This window comes from Manacus candei, unplaced genomic scaffold (genome assembly GCF_025592945.1).
Source record: "Manacus candei isolate 608988 ecotype Guabito, Panama unplaced genomic scaffold, ASM2559294v1 h1tg000046l, whole genome shotgun sequence".
Classification (NCBI taxonomy): Eukaryota; Metazoa; Chordata; class Aves; order Passeriformes; family Pipridae; genus Manacus; species Manacus candei.
The window spans coordinates 16,599,523-16,622,966 of record NW_026138094.1 but is presented as its reverse complement, the minus strand read 5'-3'; the positions used below and the strand labels follow the sequence as shown (position 1 = coordinate 16,622,966).

The following is a 23,444-nucleotide window of genomic DNA, read 5'->3' as shown; positions in this document are numbered from 1 at the left end:
AGGGCCCCGCAGCCCCCCCGGCTCCCAGCACAGACCACACAGCTTACACGGGTTTACAAAGCACATTGGTTGAAGGGAACTGAACTCGGTGAAAAGATAAATCCAACCACGCGGCACATCTGAAAAAAATAAATTACTTTCAAAATACCATCATTTGCTGGGGCTGGGCTGGGTTTGCCTCCCCTGGATATGCCGCTGGCTGCAGCTTTGGACCCCGAGCTGTGGGCACCGACTGCGCCCTGAGCTTCTATGAAAATACTCTGTTCTGTGCCCCAGAGCCTGGCACAGAGAGCCCCAGGGCGAGCAGGAGGGCACACCCACCTCCTCCCACAGGCAGGGGCTTCTGCCCCCTGGGGAGCCCGGGGGGAGCTCCAGCACACCCGAGGGGGGACCCAGGAGGTAGAATAGTTAGTGATGCTCATCATCTTGCCCCACTGTGGCCCCTTCCACCCTTACCCATTCAGTGATTTTCTGGGTTGTGCCTCCCCTGCCCGCAGTTTCAAGTCACCGGGCGTGGGGCGCGGGCAGGGGGGCAGCAGTGGAGCCACGGCAGGTCCGGCAAAGGCTTCTGGACATCCCTGTGTTCTCCAACCCCAGCAGGAGCACCACCTCCAGTTCTAGGGGGTCTGGCTGGATGCCGCAGCCCCTCTCACCCTGCCAAGCCCCCACAGCCCTGCCAGCCCCGGCTACAACATGTTGTAGTACGCCATCTCCTTCATGGCCTGCTCGGCCAGCGCGTGCTCGTCCGGGGGGTTGCCCACTGCCCCGTAGCTGTAAGAGTTCTCCTCCTCAAAGTCGTCCATCTCCTGCTGCCCATCCAGCTCGGCGTGGTCGGGCCCGGCCAGCTCCATCATGGCATCTAGGAGTCAGCACAGGGACACTCGGTGACAGACCTGTGGGGAGGGCTGGGCCAGCAGCTCCCCCCTCCCTGGGTTTGGAGCTCGAAGCTCCCTGGGAGCCCTAGCCCTGCTCAATCCAGGCCACTCGTGGGGGCAGCCCTTGGGTGAGGAGACATGAACTTGCCACAGCTGCCACAACACAGCCCAGCTCCCGAAGCCACTGGCACTGCTGGGGGCAGCCACAGTGCCCAGTCCGCACTGGGGACCCACCTTGGCTGTCCAGGCTGATGTCCATCACCCCATGCTTGACCTTCATGTGCCGGCTGAGGTTGCCCTTCAGGTTGAACTTGCTGGAGCAGTAGGGACACTTGAAGGGCTTGCTGCCGGCGTGCAGGTGCATGTGCCCCAGCAGGTTGTACATGCGGTTGAAGGACTTCCCACAGACCTGCCAGCAGCATGCCCATGGTCAGCCGGGGCTCCCCAGCACGGGGGGCACCCCCAGAGCTGCCAAGGGCTCTGCAGAGCAGACCTTGCCCCAAAGGTTCCCCATGGCTCCCTCCAAGAGTAAAGGGGCTGCTGCCCCCCTGGGGTCCCTAGTGGCTCCTGCCACATGCCCTCCTCCCCCTCTGTGTGGGGGGCTTGAGGATGCAGTGCTGGCGCTGGGAGCTCCAGAGCATCCAACACTGATCAGAGAGAGGCAGTGGTTGTCCTTCCATCAGCAGCACTGCTCCCACCACAGCTTGGAGCAGATATTCCATGCCGAAGCAAGCAGGGGAGGCATCACAAATCTGCTTCCAGTGCTCGAAAGCTCAGCCTGGCCAGATTCCCAGGGGCATTGCACAAAAGGACCATTCTCCCCCTCCCTGGCTCTGCCAGCCCCCCAGTCCCGCCAGTACCTTGCACTTGAATGGCTTCACAGGCGAGTGCACGATCATGTGGGTCTTGAGCGTCTGCTTCTGCACGAAGGTCTTGAAGCAGATGTGGCACTGGTAGGGGCGGACACTGGTGTGGATCAGCATGTGCCGCTTCATGTTGGCCTGGAGCGTGAACTCCCGCCCGCACACCTCGCACTTGAACTCCTTCACACCCTGCCGGGGTGGGAGAGCTGTGGACAGGGGCTTGACAAGACCCCCAGGTGCCGGGGGCACATGGGCAGTGCTGGGCATGGAGCGGGGACACCATGGGTGAGGGATGGGCTCCTTGTGCTGAGAGCATGGCCCAGCCTGAGCCCAGCAGCATGCAGGGGCTGTGGGTGGGGGCTGGACAGGCTCTGTCTCAGCTCTGGTCTGTGGCTCAGCTCCATGAAAGAACCTCTGGAAAAGGGCAAATCCCCACTTACAGCCCACCCAGAGGGCCTGTGGCAACTCCTGGCCGGGGTCCCCCTGGGTCACCCTGCAGTAGGTCTGAAACTCCCTCCCCGAGGATGGGAATACACAGAAGGACAGAGGCTGGGTCCCAGGGACCCCAGCAACACCAGCCACAGGTGCCACTGCCCACTCACCACCCATCTCCTCCCAGGCCTGGCCAGGGCTGCAGGACATTGGGACACCCCTCTCCCCCAGCACCCGCATCTAGAGCACGGCAAGGGCAGCACCCCTGGGGATCCCCAGGCCCTACCTTGTGCGTGAGCGAGTGCTGCTTGAGGTGGTGGATCTGGCTGAACTCCATCCCACACTCTGTGCAGACAAAGGGCCGGACGTTCTGGTGCTTCAGCATGTGGTTCTGCAGCTGGCTGCGGTAGTGGAAGGATTTGCTGCACTCCAGGCACTGGTAGAGCGTGGGGCCCTGGTGTGTGGCCAGGTGTCGCTTCAGCTGGGTGAGCGTGGAGAAGTCCAGCCCGCACTCCACGCACACGTGGCAGCGCCCACTCTCGTGCTTCACCTCGTGCGCCTTCAGCTCGCTGGGGTAGGCAAAGCCACGGCCACAGAAGCGGCAGCTGTAGGGCTTGATGTCAGTGTGCAGCAGCATGTGCCGCTTCAGGTGGCTGGTCTGGGTGAAAGCTTTGCTGCACACCCCGCACTTGTGGGGCCGCGTGCCCTGGTGGGTCAGCAGGTGGGTCTGCAGGTGGCTGGGCTGCTTGAACAGCTTGTTGCAGTGTGGGCAGGAGTGGGGCTTGATGCCATTGTGGCCCAGGATGTGGGTCACCAGGTTGTACTTGGAGGTGTAGGACTTCTCGCACATGCGGCACTGCCAGCGCTTCTGGCGGTCCCCGGCCTCCACCAGGTAGGAGTCGTCGATCTGCACGTTTATGTCCAGCCGGTCCAGCTGCGCCTTCCTGCTGCGCTCGCTGGTGCCACCGGCCACCTCTGCCTCCAGCTCCCCTGGCTCCTGCCAGCCACAGCCCTGCTCGCTCTTCACCTGCTCGGGGTCCCCCGGTGCGGGGGCCTCCACCTCACCAGGGGACGGGGCGCCCGCCTCGAACGTGCCTGTGGTCCGCAGGGCCCCGGCGGGGCCGCCGTCTGGGTCACCGCCCCCGCGGCGCCGCTCGGTGCCCTCCAGCTCCCGGTGCCGCCGCAGGTGCCGCAGGCGCCGGGGCTTCCTGCTGAAGGTGCCCAGGTCGATCATCTTCATGGCACCGCTATGCACTGCCGGCTCCTGGCCGGGCTCTGGGGGCTGGGGCGGGTGGCCTCGCTGCCCCTCGCCTTCCTCGTCCCCAGGGACGGACGTGTCGTATGACGTTTCTGCTGCCACCTCTGCCTTCTCACTCTTGACCTTGGGCACCAGCCTCACAGGTGGCCGCTTCCTCCTCCGGGCGTGCTTCTCCAGGGAGAACTCTGCTTCCAGGGTGTCCTCATCCTGCCCATCCCCGGGCACCTGCTCCTCGCCCTCGGGCTCCCCAGGCTCTGCCGTGGGGTTGTCCGGCAGCTCCCCGGCCAGCCCCGGGAAGAAGCCGGCGGGGGTGATGGTGGCCCCAAGCAGTTCATTATCGGACACCAGGCCCAGGACTGCAGCCTGTGCCAGGGACAGCACCACCACCGCATCCGTCTGCGTCCCGCACTCGCTGAACCGATTCATCTCTCGCCACTGGCCTACGCCGTCATGGCTGGGGAGGGAGAGACACGGCCGTGAGCCCCAGCACCCCACACACAGACACTGTGCTGTGAGGGGCTCATTCCAGCCATCACCACCTTCCTTAGCACCATCCCCAGTGAACCCCAGACCAAAGTGGGTGATGCCAGTGCGGGTGCCCAGCACCACATGTCCTCTCTGGCCAGACTATCAGTCACCGAGGCTGGGGTCTGGCTCCTTGCACGCCCTCAAGCTCCTGGCAGTGACTCCCAGGGACAGGTGCCCACACAATCTGGGGACCAATCACAGCTGAGCGTGGCTCTGTGCTCTGGCAGAAGTGAGCAGGAGCAGCAGCAGCACAGTAAGCAGGAGGGATGGAGCCCAGACCCACTGGGACCACCAGGACATGGTCAGCCCGCCCAGCAGCAGGCAAGAGGCTCGCTGGGCTCATCACTGGTGCCTGGCACACTCACCCCAGGGGTGCCAGCACCACCACAGCATGGTGGGCAGCACAGGGCCCACAGGGTCCCCCGACCCCCCTCAGCAGTCAGCAAGGACAGGCAGGGTTGTGCCTGGAGAGCCACCGCTTCCTCCCACTGAAGAGCATTCTCCTAAATACAATTATTTCTGCAGCTACAACAAAGAGAAATTCTGCGGGGGAGGTAAAACAGGGATAAAACTCTGAGCCAGATCCTGTCGCAGTCCCAGGAGGACCTGCCCAGCGTGAGGGAATCCTGGGATGAACAGCTCTGGAGTGGGGAAACCCTGATGTGCACAGATGTCATCCCCACAGCCAGGTCAGCTGCAGGGACACGAGTGTGGCCAGGGACATCGGCCTCTCCGCTGCAGGCAGCTGTCTGCTCCTGCCAGTCCCTTCATGGCCCTGGGAGATGCCCACCTGAACAGCAGCCACAGCGCACAGGATGGGATGGGGAAGGGGATGGGATGGGGAAGGGGATGGGATGGGGAAGGGGATGGGATGGGGAAGGGGATGGGATGATGACGGGGAAGGGGAGAACAGGAAGAGACAGAGAAAGGGAGCGATGCCAACGGCGGGGGTCTGCTGCCCATGGACACCCAGGGTAGGGGGGCCCTCCTCAGTCCCCTCTTGTCTTCTGGGCCACCATGGCACCGGCACTGGGCACAGCGCCAGCGACTCTCGGCCCACGGTCAGACACACCCAGCGAGAGGACCCTGCCCAGGCCTGAGCTGCCAGGGGGATACTGGGGGGAGGTGGGAGGAAGGTCTCAGCCAAGCACCTCTGTCTGCCCGGGCACCCTGGAGAGGCAGCGGGGAGGGATCAGGGGCGGGGGGCAGGAATGGAGGGGAGGGGCGGCTTCGGGCTGCAGGGAGGAGATGGAGAGGAAGAGGATGGGGGGAGGATGAGTGCGGAGGCAGCGAAACAAAGCAAGGAGCGGGGGAGGGCGGTGGCAGGAAGAAGAGGAGGGGTGGGAGGAAGAAGAGGGAGCAGCCAGGGAGAGCATGCACAGTACAGCCCTGGGGCCCCACCCCGCCAGACGGGACCCCCTTTCCCGTGGGGCTCCATGGGGGACCTGCACTGCCCATTGCAGGCAGGGGAGAAGGGACATGGGAGAGGGGTCCCAGCTGCTCTCCCCATGCCCCTGGCACGGTGGAGGGACACTGGGCTCCCAGCACAGTGCCAGGTCTTTGTCCCCCAAAACGAGCACCACGAGAGGAGGGAGCTGCAAGACTGACACACTCACATGTCCCACAGACCAGTACCCGGGGGTCTTACCACCCCAAGCCAGGGGCTTTAGGGGAAAGTAAATGCGGATTCTTTCCACAGGGGATGAGCTCTGCTTCTCAGCAGGAAAACCAGAGCCTTGTGCTGCACAAACCTCATGCACTTGTCTCCATTGGACACAGGAGCCCTGGGACACGGGATAGCAGCTCTGCTGTCTGAGGCCACAGCGCTCCAGAGCTGCAGCTGCACAAACACCACACGGGGAAGCGGGAACAGGGCAGAGGCAGCTGTTTCACTTCCCGCTCTCACTTCCCTGTTCATGCCTCGGGACTTGCCCAGCCGGCTGGAAACACCGTTTCCCAATACACTGGCAAGTGAGGTGGGGTCACATACTTCAGCTCCCCCAGGAAACCCTCAAGGCTCCAGAGTGCAGAGCACTGCTGGCACCTCTGTGCTTCAAGGGAGCTACTTCCAGCCTTGCTCAAGCTGCTAAAGGAGAAGTGCTGGGTCCACTGCTGTGACAGAGCACAGTCCTGTCCTGCCATGGCTGGTCCCCCAGAGCAGTCGGTTCAGTGAAGCAGGATGATGCCTGGGGCTGGAGCATGCAGAGCTCCTGGACACTGCACAGACTCCTGTCCCAGTGCTGACCCCAGCAGTGACGTGAGCAACTTCTCCAACTCCTCTTCCTCCCCAGCCCAGACCTCCAGACCCTTCCTGGGGCTGGACCTGCAGGCTTTCACCCACTGAACTTGGGGTCCCTGCCCAGTGCCACCGCTGGGAACCAAACCCTCCTCCAGGCTTAATAACTTTTAGTTTTCAAGTCCAGCCCTTTGGTCCAGGCTCAGGTCCCTCCAGCTCATTTCCCAACGCAGACCCTTGCCCATCCATCCCTTTCCCACATGGGGGTCACACAGATACACTTGCCAGAGTCCCCTCCACCAGTGGTGAGTGCCGAGCTCTCAGTCCCCTCGTCCTCCTCTCCTGGCCGCCGCTCTCTGCTCTCTGACACCACGGGACAGATGCTCCCTGGACCAGCAGCAGTGGCTGCTGTCCCTGATCCTTTGGGGTTGTGAAATTTGGGTTTCTTTCACCACGTCTCCTCCCACTGTGAGGTTTAGTCTCAGTGCAATCTCCTCTCTCCTCCCATCTTTCCCAACACATCTGGGAAGAGCCGTGTTCTGCCCTGGCACATCTGTAGTCCCTGCCCTCCCTGACCCTGGCTGCCCCCCTCAGAGCCTCCACCAGCTCCTCACTCACCTCCCAGTCAGTTAGGGTTTTTTCATGGCTTTCACTTCCTTGTGTTAGTTTATTTTCCTCCCTTGCTGCATCATCAACCCCCCAAATATTCACCCAGGTCCCTCTGGCAGCAAAGTCTGCCCAACAGGCTCCTCACCCCAGCACATTCCTTGCTGGATTCCAGATTCTTCAGCCACCAGACTAAGAGTTGTCTGTCCCTGGACACTTTTCCCTTCCCTTTGCTGTTTTACTTCCCTCAGTTTCACCCACCTGCCCCATCACCTGTGCCACTGTCCCATCCAGCCCCTCTGCCAGCACTACTGCTCCAGAGATGAGACCCTGATAAATCCTAAACTGAGCAGCCTAAAAACATTACATCTGATCCATGGAAGCCTCACCTGTGCACCCACGGGTTTACCTGCAACACCTGAGACCCATCAGGTCCCCAATAGGGCACCCTGAGCTAAAGGACCACCCAATCCCATGGAGCTGTTCCCTGGGAGCAGCTCTGGGAGGAACCATGGCCCTGGCTGCCCCCAACAGCCCCCACTGCGGCATTAGTGACTAAAGATCCCTGTTTTCTACCTGGCTCCATTCCCTGCCTCCCCCACCAGCCCAGAGGCCAGCAGCACTCACCTCCTCACCCAGCCATTCCGGCAGGGAAGGGAGTCCCAGGTACCCAAAATACAAAGGATTTGGGGAATTTACCTCTCACAGCTGTCCCAAGAAGCAGTAACCCCCACCAGTGATGCAGGAGCCCTCCCTGCTGCCACTGCTCCCTCTTATCTCAGTTCCATCAGGGTAAGCACAGGCACTGCAGCAGGTGCCAGAGCCCAGCTGGTACCAGCAGCAGATTATCCCACCTGGCTCCCTGCACGGGCTCAAGGGCTGCCTGACAAACCCGGGGTCATGTGAGGAGGACATTTGGGGCTTGTTCCTGGCTGTCCCCTTCGCAGGACCCCCATTGTGGGACAGGTATTGCAGGACCCCTTTGCAGGAATCCTCACTACAGCACCCCCTTCGCAGGAGTCCTTTGTGGGAACCCCATCGTAGGTCCCCCACGTGGGATCCTTTGCAGGACCCATTGTGGGGACCCCATTGCAGGACATCCTTTGCAGGATTCCTATTTCAGGTCCCCAGTGTGGGACCTCCATTTCAGGACCCTTTGCAGAACTCCCTTACAAGACCCTCTGCAGGACCCCTCTGTAGACCCCCTGCTGCTGGTGCCTGGGGGTCCTGAGAGGTTCCCAGGGGGCAGATGCAGCAGTGCAAGCCCCAGGTGAAGCTCCTGGGGCACTGGGGTTGAGCCCCAGCCAAACTGGGGCTCAGGGTGAGGAGGGACCCTGGGCATGGGGGGTCTCCTTGGAGGAGGGGGCGCTAGAACTTTTCAACACTTTTTACCAGAAAATAGCTGATCTGATATTTGTGAGAAAACCTTTGATTTTATTTTCCTTCCTTTCTCAAAAGCAGCTTTCATTTAAATTTAATAAAGGGGAAAGCAGGCTTTCATCTTGCCTGTGGATTTCACATAAAGCTGCTCAAACCCTCACAATTCCAAACAGAATAATGTTGTTTTCCTGAAAATCACAACAACTAAAATTATTCCTAAACCCGACCCAGTGTGTCTGTCCTGCACCAGTCTGAGGATTTGGGGTTCACCTTGGCTTCACTGCCCAGCCCTGGCTCTGTGCTGGTGGCATGTGCAGAGCAGCTCTGGCTGCCATGGCAGATGTGACACCAGCACTTCTTGCCCCAGAACTGACCCCCAGCACAGAGGAACTGCTGTAAAAACGAGTCAAAGCTCAGTGAAAAGGGCAGGAGCTGTGCAGGGCCAGGTACTGCTGCCACTGAAAGCAAACATGTTTAAATTCAGTTGGTGTGTCCAGATAGATACGGTCAAACTACATTTTAAAAGGAAAACTTTTGTTTTAAGGAAAGCTTCTCTAGAAAAAAGAAACCTCTACGGACTGCCAGTGGATCAGAGAGCAGTGGACACGACATCACGTGTGTCACTGGAGGGGTTCTGGGTGGAGGAAGCATCGTCTTTAGAGGCTTTGGCTTCACAAAACAAGGGACATAACCCGGGATTTGCAGCGGGATGTTGATAACGTTTCTAGTAAGAGCAGGTGGAAAACCAAGTGAGGCAAAGTGAGGACCTGGGGTCCATGGGACAGATGAAAGCTTGGGGAGGAGTGGCCCCATGTTGTCAGAGCATGTCAAACCCTCCAGAGCTGCTCCATGGGGGCTTCCTCTGAACATATTCCATGGAACTGGAGGATTCTCACCCAGACCACTCATGTCCATCAGTCAGAAGCAAATATTTACCCCTTTGAAGCCACCTGGTTATTGGCAAACTCTGACTGAGAGGGAAAAGGGAATGGCTTTCAAATAACCAGAAGTTACCGGTGCTGCAGAACAAAGGTGTGTGGAGCATGAAGCTGCCTGGTTCCCCCATCACCAGCCAGGGATGTGGGATCCACCCACGGGAGCTGGGGTGAGAGGGTCAGGCCGGGGGCAGCAGCAGGTGCTGTGGCTGCTCACTGTAGAGGGACAGAGCTGCCATCCCAAATGCTCTTCCCAGCACAAAGACTCCCATGCTGAGCTGGGACATCCCTTTCCTGCTTCCCATTCTGCTGGGAATCCATTTTTTTCTCCTTCTCAGACTGAGACTCCATCTCTCTGCTCCTCCAGCCAGCCAGCCTCCATCCCTCTTTTCCTCCAGCTTTCGCTCCTCCAGCCCTCCAGCCTCCAACTCTCCATCCCTCACTCCTCCATTCCTCTGTTCCTCTATTCCTCTGCTCTTTCATCCCTCCACCCCTCCCTCCTGCGAACCTCCATCCCTCTGCTCCTCAATCCCTTGTTCCCCACCCCCAGCATCCTCTGCTCCTCCATCCCTCCATTGCTCCCTCATTCTTCTCGTTTCCCTGGCAACACCCATCTCGAGCCGAGATCTGTCCCCTCTCTCCCTCTTATCTTTCTCCTCTCTCTTTCATCTCTCTCCTAATCTCCCTCTCCATTTCGAACCTCTGTCCTTTGCTTCCTTTCTCTCTCTCTCCCTTTTCATCTCCTCTGATGCCTTCTCTATCTCAGGTTTACAATTATTTGAATCTTACTTTAAATAAATGATCTATTTAATTAACCACTGGGCCCTGGCCCCGCTCCTGCCCAGCACGGGACCCCTGCCTGCACCATGAAGTGCCCCTTGGCTGAGGACAACAGTGACTGTGCCCTGCCATCCCTCTTCCAGCTCCTGTCCGACAGCAGGGAGCAGAATTCAGGATCAGGCACCTGCACCCTTCCACCACATCCTGCCCTGGAGGGCAGGCGAGGGGTCCCTGCTTGGCGGGGTCATTGCACCCCCCAGAGCCGTGGTTTTAAGACAGAGGAGCACCCCAGGCATGCCCTGCACTGCCTCCACTGCAGGACACGGCTGCTGAGCCCCAACCTCCAGCCCCCTCTTGTTCAGACCAGGCTTTTCCCAAAAGAAGTTGGGCCAGGTGATCCTTGCCTGAGGTCCCTCCAAACCTGGGATTCCAGTGACTCTCTGATCCTAACACAGCCAGCACAGAAGCTGGTGGCTCCTGTGCCATAGATCAGCCTCAATGTCTATGTCCTTTCAAAACAACCAGAGGAGACTAAAATTCACAGGGAAAAGTTGTTTCCTGAAAACCAGAGTCCTGCCTGCATCTGTTTGGTCATGGGGGTGATGGAAAGATGGATGGAGGACAGGCTGCTCCAGGCTCTGGGGCTGGTGGGAAGAAGCAAGGAGCCTGGCTCTGGCTCAGGGTCACTTCCAGGGGACCCCTGTGTTGTGGCACAGCCAAGAGCCCAGCAGAGCAGGTCCATGGCCACCAGTGCTGTCCCTGCTCCAGAGAGGTCTCCTTGGGGAACTGCTGCTCAGGATGGGCTGAGCCAGAGCAAACGCTGGAGCCAGGGAGTGGAAAACCTGCACTCCATGAGCAGCCAAAAGCGCATCAAAACTGCACCAAAGGTGCACCAAAACCACACCAAAGCCACTGAGGGTTCATGCCTGGAGCAGCACCCAGGCTGGGAACATTCTGGGAGGAGGATTCTCCTCGCCCCCACCACTGCCTTCCTGAGGAGCTCCTGTTGCTGTGCCACATGGCACAACATCTCTCCATCAGACCAAACCCATCCTGCTTCAGCCCTGATTTTCCAGCCCTTTTGCCCTCACAGCCTTTCCCAGAACACCGTGCTGGGCTGCCAGGACAACTGTGACAGCAAGCTGAGCTGCTGGTAGCACCTGGAGCAGTGATGTGGGGACCAGCGTCATGCTGCTGAGTGAGGGGTTTTCTTAGACCCACTGGAATCACTGTGGCTTTATGGACGTGGATGAGACCCTTCCTGCCATTCCTCTGTGGAAAGGACCAAACCTCAGCCCCTTGTGTCCCTCAGACCGAGTGCAGGGAGTGTCCATGGGCAATGTCCACCCTGGGCACTCAGCACCGTTCTGTCCCGGCACATCCCACGCTTCCCCATGGACTCCTTGTGTGAGCCCCTTGTTCCCCTCTGGAACAAACACGGCCTGTCCACCCCCATCCATGTGCTGTGCTGCAGTGGAGAGCTCCAGGATCTGCCTTTAGAGCTTATGGTCACGTCATCCCTAAAAATGCTGCCACCCAGGAGCCCCAGCAGCAGGAAGAGCCTTTAAATCAGGTAACTGGTGTGGGGGGAGCCGAGGGAGAGGGGCTGCTCTTGTCCAGACCCCCTCTGGCAGCAGGAGCACCCATAGCCCAGCCAAGGCAGCACCGACCTCTGACCCCCTGGTGCTTTGGGGGCTTTGTCAGCAGTTTGGGACCAGCAGTGTGTGTGGCACAGCGAGAGCAGGGAGGACTCCCAGCCCTGCTGCTGTCCCAGCCTGGCTTCAAAGGCTTCACACAGAACCCTCGCTCTGCCTTGGAAAACAATTTTTGCTTTTAAGTGAAATAAACAGGGAAAGAAAAGACTTTCAAGTTCCTCCTTGCTGCAACGGCTTCTCCCCGGCACAGTTCCTTTCCTCTCCGAAAATAGCCAAGCTATTCAAAAGAGATGCAAGAAAAAAGGAACTGAATAGAGGAAAAGGGAAAGAAAAAATGGAGCCCCAAGGGGGTGGAGAAAAACAGAATGAAAAGACAGCAAAAGTAAAGAAAAGGGATGAAAAATAAAGGAGGGGGAAGAGAGAGACAGACAGAGGAGCTTTGAAAAGAAAGAATGCTGACAGCCTGAATACAGGGAGCAGGAAAAAAGGGCCCTGAAAAGAAAGAGCCGGCTGGAATGACCTCTCATTCAGGGCTGTGCCAATCACCACCACGATGGAAATCCTTTCTTCTTCCCTGCATTCTCTCTCTTTCCAGCGGGGGCAGAGGGAAGAGGAAGAAAAGGGAGTTAATTCTCAGCATAGCAGAAAATAAATCTGCTCTTTGCGAAGTCCCTGAAAGGCGCTGAGGCGCTGACAAACCTGCTCCCAGCACTCACACATGCAGAGGGGGACAGAAAGGAAACGGGACTGAGCGGTGCTGGGCAGGACTGTCTTCACCACCTCCTCATCCCTCTGCAAAAACCGGGGAGCAAACACCCAGAGGAAACAACCCCCAAACCTTGCAGGGAAAGATGAGGGATGGTTGTGGCAGATGCAAAACTGGGGGTCTGGTCCTGGGCTGAGCCCTAAAGGGAGCACGGGGAGAAGGGTGGGTGCAGCCCCCTCATCCTGCAAATCCCAAAGCCCCCAGTGCCCACCCCTGCCCAGAGAGGGCCAACAGGGCTTTTACTGGGGTCTGCAAGCCCCAGCACCACCCCAGCTGTGGGTGGGAGCCACAGGGGCAGGGAGTGATGTCCTGAGCTCATGTGGGATCGCTCCTGCTTGGCACTGCTCGCACTCAGCACCCCTTGGAGCTGGGGTTAATCACAAACTGCCAGGGCAGAGCCATAAACATGGCCAGAGGTCCCAGGAGACAACACAGAGGAGCTCAGGCACCCTGGTGTGTGTGAGGCAGCTGGCTGCAAAGGGGAAAACCAACACGGAAGAGTACAAATGGGAGATGTGTGTCACCTTTAGGAAACAGGGGCTGCCCGGTGGGATGTGAAACAGCTGCTCGTATGTGAGGACTGAGGGAAGATCCCCACAGAGGGAAGGGTCTCAAGAGTCTCACTTTCAAGAGCATTGCTGCTCTTATCCCTGGGAACAATTTTAGTCCAGTTTTGATATTGCCATGTGTGGAGCCTGTCCATGCTGCAGGACAGTGGCTCCTAGGCCTGATTGTCCCTGTCTCCCTGGGCTCCATCTTGCACTGCGAGGGATGGAGTAACAGGGACACAGTTGTTTAATTAACCACTGGCCCAGATCCAGTCATGGCACCAGGGATGTTCAACTAGAGTTAAAGGCCAGGAAGAAGGTGAACACCTCAGACTGCACGTGAGACTGTGGACAGGTTCAATCTTCCCATGTGCCGAGCACCAGGATGCACCCCTGTGCCCCCACACCCCTGCAGACATTGCCCCTCACACCATGACCCCTGCAGACATTGCCCCTCACACTATGACCAGTGCAGACATTGCCCCTCACACCATGACCAGTGCAGACATTGCCCCTCACACCATGACCAGTGCAGACATTGCCCCTCACACCATGACCAGTGCAGACATTGCCCCTCACACCATGACCAGTGCAGACATTACCCCTCACACTATGATCAGTGCAGACATTGCCCCTCACACTATGATCAGTGCAGACATTGCCCCTCACACCATGACCCCTGCAGACATTACCCCTCACACTATGACTGCCAGCCCCGAGGCCAACAGGGGCAGGAATCTCAGCCCAGCCCAGCATGGGCACGCTCAGCTCCTTGCTGCTCTCCTACAGCTTGTCCTGAGCAGGGGCAAGGGAGTCCCAGAGCCTTGCAGGGCTGGGGGCTGCCTGCTCCCCTCAGGGATGCTGTGCCCACCCGTGGCCAGGCATTACTGAGCTCTGCCACCAGCACCGCATCTGCTGTCTCCACTGCCAGGCCGGCTAATAAGTTAATCATAATCAAGGGGTTCTAATTTGAGTGTGATAATTAATACTCAGCTGGATAATCTTCCATGTGTAAATCCTCCAGTCCTGCAGCCGCTCCCAGCAGAGTTGGCTCCAGCAGCTGGGCGGGGGCTGCGCTGGGGACAGGTGAGGGGACACTTTATGCTGTGTCTGCTCTCCCAGCTCCAGATTTTGGGGCTGTTTTGCCTCCCAGAACGTCCCTGAGCACAACGCCAGCGACTGCGGTTTGCCTTGGCAAAGGGAGAGGTCCCGGTGAGCCTGTGCATGGCAAAGCACAGCCGAAACAGCATGGGAGACACCGACCTCCAGCTCCATGGCTTGGGAATCACCTCCAGCACACGGACCCTGCTGCGGAACTCAGCCCACACAGCCCAGTCCCAAACACAGACAGTGCCACTTCCTACAGCCCAGAGCTGAAGGAGGAGTGGTAATTGGAGCTTTCCACTGTGGGCAGGCAGAGGAACAGGCAGGAACTGGGGAGCACTGGACCCCTTTCACCTGGACCAGGCACTGGACCAGATCTCCCAGAATGTCCCACTCCCAATCTTCTGATAACAAGGCTCTTGGACATGTCACACTATTTCAGGAACTAACCAGCTGCACAGCTGCCAGCACCACTTCTTACTTTCAAATCCCCAAGGTGGGAAACATTTTGGACCCTTTTCTGTGCAGCTGAGCAGGTCAGGGACGAGTGTCTGGGAGGCTGGGTCGGACAGAATGGAGCAGGAGGCACCAAACAAAGGTTCTCACTGGGGGCAGTTTATGAATTCCCAGTTCAGGACTGACCCAAGGGAGTGACTGTGCTGAGCCAGATGTGGAAGACACAGTATTCCAGTATGTCCCAAAGCCAGCTGTTCTCCTCCAGTCCCCACAGCCCCAGCCTGCCTGTATGGCCAATGTCTTTGAGATCCACGGCTGAGATCCAGCAGAGTGCCCTGCTGCTTTTCCCAGGGGGAAGGCAGAGGTGCCTGCTGGGGCTGCTGTGCTGGCTGCACAGCGCTGCCGGGTCACAGGGCCAGGGCAGGACACGACTCCGCTCCCAGCACACGTGTCCGTGTGTGTTACCACGCCCTGGGAGCTCCCACCACACTCCCAACTCTGGGCAGAGGGATTTTACACAGAAACACACGTATTTATCTTTTGAAATGGACTTCAAAGGACAGGGTCTGGCACCGCTGTCCGGAGTGTGTCACACCAGCTGGACTGCTGGCAAGGACACAGCCCAGCAGGAGCTGTGCCCAGGGAGTGATGCCTGGGGCCCTGCAGCTCGTGTCTGCCCCTCTCCTGAAAATGGAGCCGGTGTCGGGTGAATCTGGGCCGGGGCTGCCAGGGGCACTGGGGGATGGATCACCTGCCCAGATAGGGCTCATCAGACAATACGGGGAGATGCAGTGGGCAAATCCTGGCTGTGAGCGGGAGGGTGGGGATATCTGCACTATTTACTCATCCTAATTAATATTTCCCAAGGTCTCAGGGAGGCTGGCTGTCTCTGCCTTGGCTCCAGCAGCCCTAGCTAGCCCTGAGGTCTGTGCCACCCTCCGTCCCCGTTTTCATCCCAGTCTGCACAATCCCTGTACTTTGTGCCCTTTCTTATCTCAGCCAGAAAGTCCTACAAACACACACAATATTCAGCTGTTGAAATAATTTCTTTCTATGTGTCTCTTGTTGATAATCACAAAATAAACCAAATCATTGGAGCCCCCATAAATCAGGGCTTGCTCTCCCCAGGTGATGGCCCAGTCAGGCCCTGCTGGCACATGTGGAGCAGTCGAGGTATGGACAGGAATGGATGAGGAGGGATTCAGCACAGAGGAGACTCGGCGCTCTGATGGAGGAGACTTGTCCAGCTCTGCCTACAGTTCTGCTGCTGAGAAAGTGTTTTCTCTCCAGAGGGTACCCCTGGCCCAGGTCAGAGCTCCTCCAAATGGCAGTATTAGCCCCCAATGAGCTGGTGTCCCCCAAGCCATGGGGATACATGAGGCAGGGCTGGAATAATGGAATCACTAAGGTTGGAAAAGTCCTCTAAGATCATTGAGTCCAACTGTTCCCCAGCACTGCCAAGGCCACCACCAACCCACGTCCCCAAAGTGCCACATCTACACAGCTTTTGAACACTTGTGGGGCTGGTGATTTTGTGCACAGTGAGCACAGAACGGTCATGGCGATGACAAACCGATGGCTCTGGAGAGAAGCCAAGGGCAGAGCCAGGAGGGCAGGTCAATCTGTGCCTGGGAATGGCAACTCTCATCCAGCTCAGTAAATGAACAAAGACTGGATTGGCAAGGAGCAGGAAGGTGTTTGAGTTGGGAGTTTACAGTGCCCCCATTGCAGATGGCAGAGGGGTCAGGACTTGAGAGTGGAAAATCCTCTCTGAGGAGGGAAAGCCTCACAATCTTTGTGGATTGGCTGGGAAGGGGAGCAGCTCCTAGGAAAATTCATCCTTACTGCAACAACAACTCTTCCCAACAGCAGCCACCAGCCGGGTCAGTCCTGGGCATCCCTGATCTGTCTGGGTGGTCCAAGATGTCCCTGATCTGCCCAGCCATGTGCAGTATCTCCCAGGAAGGTTGGGATGAGCAGGGCCAGGCCACCCCGGGAATTCTGTGATTTCAAAGGTCCTTTCCAACCAAAACAATTCCATGGTTCCAAGGGGAGAGAGAAGTTCTCCCCTGAGAGCAGCCCAACATGGATTGGACAAAGGGCTCATCAAGGGAAACCTCACAACCCATTCTCCAGCTTGCTCCTGGATTCCCAGTCCCGAGCCCACAGGCACTGAGACACCCCCAACCCCCAGTTTAACCCCCCACAGCCAGGGGCTGCTGTGCAGGGTTGTGGGGAGGGCCCCAGGGTGGTGGGTGTGAGAACAGACTGGAGGTGAGGGAAGGGAACACCAGCCAGGGAGTATGTCAGAGTTAAACACATGAAAGCAAAAGCAGGGGAGGGACAGAGCTGGTTAAACTGGGATAACACGGCGAGGGACGGGATGTCAGAAGAGAGGTAGAGGGGGGAGAATGGCCTGACACCACAGAGAATGGGTACGAGACAATGCTGCTGCCGAGAAACAGGAAAGATAAATTTAGAGGCAGTGGTGAATGCTCTTCCTCCGGCAGCTCTGCCTGTCCTTCCTCCCCCTCCTCTCCCTCACCGGGCCACCCACCAGCACAGGCAGGACACGGGCTCCAGCCTGGCATGGCTCTGCTGGCCAGAGAGGGACCACAGCCCTGCCATGGGGCCATCTGTACAGCAAAGACTCCGGAAAAAGCAGAAGCAGCCCCTCACCATCCCATCCCGGCGCTGTTCATGGCTCCCACCTGCGATCCCCAGGAAATTCCCGCTCCCGGCCGCAGCTCCCACGCTGCCCAGCACAGTGTGTCGAGGTGCACAGTGCATAGGCAGGAACACAGGTCCCCCTGGATGAGATGTGGAAGTAAAACAATGAGCACGTCCGTGTGCTGCTTCCTCCTCCCAGCCTGCTCTTCCCAAATGGATGTGGTAAGATACTGCCCAGAATGGCCTGGCTGGGTTTGCCCTCTGCCAAGACCAAGGCTGTGTCGGTGTCTGGAGAAGAGAAGGCTCCAGGGAGACCTGAGAGCCCCTTCCAGTGCCTAAAGGGGCTCCAGAAGAGCTGGAGAGAGACTTTGGACAAGGGCCTGGAGGGACAGGACAAGGGGGAATGTCTTCCCACTGCCAGAGGGCAGGGATAGATGGGATAGTGGGAAGGAATTCTTCCCCGTGTGGGTAGGGAGGCCTTGGCACAGGTTGCCCAGAGAAGCTGTGGCTGCCTCATTTCTGGAAGTGTTCAAGGCCAGGTTGGATGGCCAACCTGGTCTTAAAGCTCAGGGGCTGCAAGAGGTACCTTGTCCTGCCCCAGCTCCCTGCTCTGCACAGCCATGGTGCTTCCCAGCACCCCCATCATCCCTGGGCTATCCTCGGATCCAATCTGGAGAAGATTCTTGCGAACTTTCTTCAAGTTTATCTTTGCCCTGTACGACAGAACACTTGGGCACTTCTTTACTAAAAACAGTGACATTTTGCAGGGAACATCGACCACACGCTCCAAGAACCAGGAGGTGACAGCACAGGGACACTGTGGAGCCACCTGCTTCACCACGAGTTTCATGCAGGTGCTGACACGTTGTTCCTGTTAATTTGTGGTAGAAACACTTGACTGTCACTCAAATGACAGAGGGACAGCTGTGATGGAAGGCCAGGAAAAGTAAAAATTATGTTTCTCTCCCTTAATTTAAAGTTTTGGAAAGAAAGTTCATGACTGTTTGTTCTCTCAGTGAGGAGAGCCCTGTTCCTCCGTCGAAGCTGGGTGAGCGGAGTGGCAGCCTCCCTGGTGTCAAAATACAGACCCCCCAAATAAAGAAATACAGACCCTCCTCCATGGCTCACCCCAGCAGGAGCACCTCCTTCCAGGCTGACATCTCACATTTCACTTGCTTTGGATAGAAACTGGGATTTAGGGAAAGCTATGCTAGGCAGGGGCTGTGCTGGAGCCTCTCCCGCCCCACCCCACTGCGACCCACAGCTGCTTGCCAGGACAAGGGACTGAGAGAAGGAAGGTGTTCACAGGGATGAGAAGGAAAATGTGGGACAGAGGGACAAAGGGAAAACATTTGTCACCGATCACAGTCCCTGTCCCCAAGGTCAAGCCCTGCAAGAAGAGCTTAGCAGGGACCATGAGTCATCCAGAGGGCTCTGGCCATGGGCAGCACAAAGGATGGGACTGCGGCGCTGCTGGCACATCCCATCCCAGCCATCCCACAGTGTTCTTCCAGTCCTCCCAGCCCACCCCATCCCAGCCATCCCGCAGTGTTCTTCCAGTCCTCCCAGCCCACCCCATCCCAGCCATCCCGCAGTGTTCTTCCCGCCCCACCGTGCCACCTCCATGGCACGTGTGCCCTGAGCAGGTGTTTGGGCCATTCCAGATGCTGCCACCTGTGCCCAGGCAGGTGAGCTCTGCGGGTCAGGGATGTGATGGGGCTTGGGAAACTAAAGCTGGGAGTGAATGGCAGAGGGAAGAGGCAGCAGTGGCAACAAATTTGGCAGGAAGCCCCCAGCCTATCAGGGCAGCACTTGGCTCCCCGTCATCCCCTCACTGGCCCTGGCCTGGCAGACCCCAGGGATGTGCCCAGAGACAGGGCTCTGGGAGAGGCTGAGCTGGACCTGACTTCTCCACAAGGAATAACTAAAATAAAGGAGTGCAGGCAGCCCCTCTCCCATGGGATGCGACGCTGGCATGTTCCTGGCAGACAAACCCACCACTTTGCCGATTCCTCAGCATTCTCAGATGTGGAGCAGAGCAGCACAGGGCCTGTGCTCATCCCTCTCCATACCATGATTTCCAAACTAGTTGATAAACTAAAACAGCCCAATAAAACTATCTGAAACAAACCCTTTCTCAGGGATTAAACCAAACCCAAAATGTCAACATGATGAGCCGTGACCCAGCACCACAGGAGATGTTCCACTCCCGCTGCTGCAGAGCCCCACGTCCAACCCTCCGAGGCATCCCCCAAGTTTGGGTGGGAATGTGTCCTGGGGTGTAGCAAAGCTTCAGCTCCCGTTTCTCATCTTGGAGAAATACAGTGCGACCCATAAGGAGGGCACTGATGGAAGGAAGGCTGCTCACAGAAGAGGAGCTGGGCCCAGCTGAGGAGGATGTGACTGGCTCCACAGCTGCTCCTGCAGTGAGGACACTGTCACCCTGGGGTGGGAGCAGGGGATGGTAACAGCCCAGCCAGTGCTGCCCCAGCTGCTGTTCTCCATGGCCAGCCAGAGGTTGGGTATTCCCTGGGGCTCCAGAGGGAATGCTGAGGCCAGTTCCCCCCCGTGACTCTTCGGGGTCCCCGGGGAGAACTGTGCTTGGACTCTCTCTCCAAACCAAGCTGTGTTTGTTCAATCCTATGGCTGGCCCCGATCACCCACATGATCCAGCTGCACCATGCAGGAGCCGCTCGGATCCACGGCTTGGCAGGGCCGGTTCAAACCTGGGATACAGGAGCTGCTGAGGTGAGGCTGGGAACATGGTGTGGGGAGTGAAGGTGTGGTGTGGGGTGCAGGATCATGGTCTGGGGTGCAGGAGTGCAGCGTGGGACGTTTGAGGCTGACGGAGCTGCTGGCTTTGGGCCTGGGGGAGGCTTCAGGCTCTGGACTCAGGGAGGCTCTGTAGCTGGGGGAGGGGGGTCAGGCTCCCTGTCACAATGTGGGTCAGGCTTGGACTGCTCCCATCCCCTCCCATCACCCCCCTCCTCTGCCTACATGGCGGGTCACAAGGAAACTCCTAATGCTTGATGGATTAATTAATTATAACTAATTTATCTGCCGCACTCGGTTGATGACCAGAGGGCTTGCAGGCAGCTCCCTGCGGTCCCTCGCCAGGGCACAGCACACAAAGCCCCCCAGTCCCCACGCAGCTCCCACGGAGCACTGGGGGGTCCCACACTGGGAAATCCTGGGGTGCTCCAGGGAGGGAGGCGAAGCGAGACCTGCCCGGTATGGGACTGGCCCATGGAGTCACCCCCCCCTTCCCCACTGCACTTCACCCCCGCGGGGCACTTTGCCTCTGTGAACACGGGAGGCCCTACCCGGGCCCCCCACCGCTGGCTGGTCCGTGAAACTGTCCCCAAACTTCGGGCGCGGCCCGCGGGGACCACCCGGCTGCCGCCCTGACCCCCCAAACCCCAGGGTGCTGCCCGACCCCGACCCCCCGAGCATCTCTCCCACACGCGATTCTGCCGCGAGGTCCCCACCGCGCTGCTTACCCCGTCCCGCAACAGGTCAGGCCCCCCCTCCGCGCCCTCCCCGCAACTTTCCCGGAGGAGAAAGTTTGCGAGCAGCCACGGGGAAAGTTCTCGGGGGGGGGGGTTCATGTGGAGGGGCGGCCCCACGCGCGGAGCGAGGAACCCCCTCGTCCTCCCCGCTCCTCCCGGTACCTCCCGCCGCCATCGCTCTCGTCTCCGTCGCGCGGGGGAGGAAGGCGGCCACATCCCGGTGTCCCCGCTGTTGTCCCCCCCGCTGTTGTCCCCCTCGTTGGGGGAGTTTAAGGGGCACGGGGTGGTCCGGTGAAGACTCACCGGCGGCTCCACGGGGCGGCGGCGGCGGCGGCGGCTCCGGGCCCGGCGCTGGGTGCGCAGGAAGGAAGAAGGAGGGAATGAGGCAGGGCTGACGTGAAGGGATGCAAAGCAGCTCCTCCTAACTCGCCCGCCCTTCATCTTCCTCCCCCTCCTCAACTTGCCCGACCACCGCGAACGCCCCCCCGTGCAGCAGCATCCTCCACCGGAGCCGGGGCCGCCCTCGGTACCAGTCTGGGGGGACAAAGCCGGGGGGAATGGTGGTGCGGGTGGTCGATGGGGACCCCCCTGCCCTAACCCTAACCCCTCCAGCACCCCAGGGATCATTTTCTACTTCCCCCTTCTTTTCTTTTTGGGAGGTTATCACCCATAGGGTGATAGCGGGAGCGGGGAACGCCCTTCCCAAGGGACCCATATCCTGGTTGGGCATTGCTCTCCTCTGCTGTGATGGTGGGAAAGATCATGTACACCCCAAAAAGCTTGTAGGTTTGATGGTAAGGACCTCCTTCCCCCCAAAAATGGGATTAATGGAATTGGGGATGTTACAGGAATTGCAGGGTTTTGGGAGGGGTGCTGTTCACCCCCACAAGGAGGTGGAGGGAGAGGCCGGGGTCTGCAGAGGTGGGGTGACAGGAGATGACCAGTCTCCAAAGGGAGGGAAGGGGACGGGATGTGGTGCAGGAAGGGAAGCTGGTGGTCCAAGAATTGGTCGTCCTGTTGGTTCCCCCAAGAAGGTGGAGAGAGATGTTGACCTACATGGCCGTGGGGATGTGATAGCAGCAGGCAGCCGGTCCCCAAAGGGAGGGATGGGATGTGGCGTAGGAAGGAGAGTGGGTGGCAACGGCCGAGGGTCTGCGGGCTGCAGGCTCCGGCTCCCATCGTGAGGAGGAGAAGGAGGAGGAGGAGGAGAAGGAGGAAGGTCTCCTCCCCATGGAGGAAGGAGCACGCGGAGGCAGCCGGGATTCGACTGGTGCGTCGGGAGATTCTCATCTCCATGGAAGCAGGTGGCGCCGGCCAGACTAATCGCAGCAGAGTTTGTCTCCACACGCAGCCCTTTGTCTGGGCGCACTTCTGCTTTTCTGATTTTTTGTAGTCTCGGTGAAAACCGAGCTCCCCGCTCTGTCCCCGCTGCCGGTGCTCACATCCCCCGCGCCTGGCGGGGTCTGCCCAGCACCCCTTCACGTCCCTGCCGGGGCCTTTCGGAGCCCGGACCCGGCGGCGTCACCGGTCCCCAAACCGCCACTTCCCTGCCCAAGTTCCCAGCCCGGCCTCGCCCCGCGCGGCCCGAGAACGGCTCTGCCTGCGTAAATATATGCAAATACGGATGGGAAGAGACGCGGCACAGGGAGATTCGCTCCTCTGAATTCCCGCGGGGGCCTCAGCAGGGGGTGCACCCGGACCTGGCGGGGCACGGAGCGGGACATGGAGCAGGATAGAGATCGGGGCATGGAGCAGGGCACAGGGCAGGACACAGGGTGGGACACGGAGCCGGCGCGGGCAGAGCCAGGCGGGGAGCGGGCGGAGCGGGAGCCCAGTCGGGGCTCAGGGACCGGGGCTCAGGCACCGGGGCTCAGAGATCAGGGCTCGGGGCTCAGGCATCGGGGCTCAGAGATCAGGGCTCGGGGCTCAGGCACCGGGGCTCAGAGATCAGGGCTCGGGGCTCAGGGACCGGGGCTCAGAGATCAGGGCTCGGGGCTCAGGGACCGGGGCTCGGGCTCGGCCGGACCGGCCCCGGCCCCGCCGGCTGTCAGGGAGCAGCTGCGCGTCCGCCCCAGCCAATCAGGAATCGGATTCAGAAGCCTCCAGCCGCCCCAGCCAATCAGAGAGCGGATTCAGAATGCTCCAGACATCTCAGCCAATCAGATTGCGGATCCAGCTGCCTCAGCTAATCAGACCGTGGAGGTTGGAGGCTGAGCGGCCCCAGCCAATCAGGACGCGCGATGCGCTGCCCCGCTCGCTCCACGGCCCTTCCCGCTCCCTCTCCCGGTTCGCCCGCGCCCACGGGGGCGCGCACTGACCTGTCTCTCCCTGCCCGCGCTGTCCCTGGCTCTCTCCCTCCCCGTGCCGGTTCCGCGAAGCCGTGTCCGTGCCCCCGCGGGTCAGGGCCCGTGGGCAGCCCCCGGTGCCGTGAGAGATTGTCCCGCCCTTTTCTCATACTCCCCAGCACAGGGGACGTTAATGCGGGCTCTGGCCGGTGTGTGCCCGCGCCGGACCCGAGCGGGACCGGGCAGGGGCCGGTGAGCTCTGCCCCGCCGGTGCCCCGGGCACGCCCCCTCCGGGCAGGCAGGGCTGCTGGTCCTTTAAGCGGGGGCGTGGCCTAACGCCAAGCCCCGCCCCCGGCGCCGCTCAGGTGGCGGCGGGACTGGTGCGCCCCCTGGCGGCGCGTCCCGGTGGTCCCGGCGGTCCCGGTGGTCCCGCCGCGGGCAGCGGTGGCCGCATCCCGGCTCCAAACCTGCCCATCCTGCCCCGCCGCGGGCCGCGAGGAACCGCCCGTCCCGCCCGGCGGCAGGCCCCGGTGCAGCCGCGCCGTCCCGGGGAGCCCC

At 59.6% G+C, this 23,444-nt stretch overlaps 1 protein-coding gene across 4 annotated transcripts; it reads right to left on the bottom strand.

Moving 5' to 3' along the window:
- On the bottom strand, positions 1-23,430 carry ZNF710 (zinc finger protein 710). 4 transcript variants are annotated; one of them, XM_051796540.1, is made up of 6 exons: positions 22,920-23,430; positions 20,905-20,952; positions 2,457-3,882; positions 1,736-1,927; positions 1,110-1,284; positions 1-859 (listed from the first exon to the last, which is right to left on the bottom strand). In XM_051796540.1, exons 1-6 carry the CDS (start codon positions 23,054-23,056, stop codon positions 687-689), a joined length of 2,151 nt encoding a protein of 716 aa, XP_051652500.1. In that variant the 5' UTR covers positions 23,057-23,430; the 3' UTR covers positions 1-686. The 4 variants fall into 4 exon arrangements, with proteins under 4 accessions (XP_051652500.1, XP_051652501.1, XP_051652502.1 ...); XM_051796541.1 differs by lacking the exon at positions 20,905-20,952; XM_051796542.1 differs by lacking the exons at positions 20,905-20,952; positions 22,920-23,430 and adding an exon at positions 17,102-20,498.
- Between the last annotated feature and the right edge of the window lie 14 nt (positions 23,431-23,444).

What these genes read in the sequence shown, in the direction of transcription:
- ZNF710 (XM_051796539.1), bottom strand. Translation starts at nt 17,609, where the DNA reads ATGAGGCAGCCACAGCTTCTCTGGGCAACCTGTGCCAAGGCCTCCCTA. An exon ending in GAATTTCCTGGGGATCGCAG is followed by an intron (nt 3,883 to 17,133) that starts GTGGGAGCCATG and finishes CTCCCTCCCCAG; the next exon opens with CCATGACGGCGTAGGCCAGT. An exon ending in AGCACTCGCTCACGCACAAG is followed by an intron (nt 1,928 to 2,456) that starts GTAGGGCCTGGG and finishes CCACCCCGGCAG; the next exon opens with GGTGTGAAGGAGTTCAAGTG.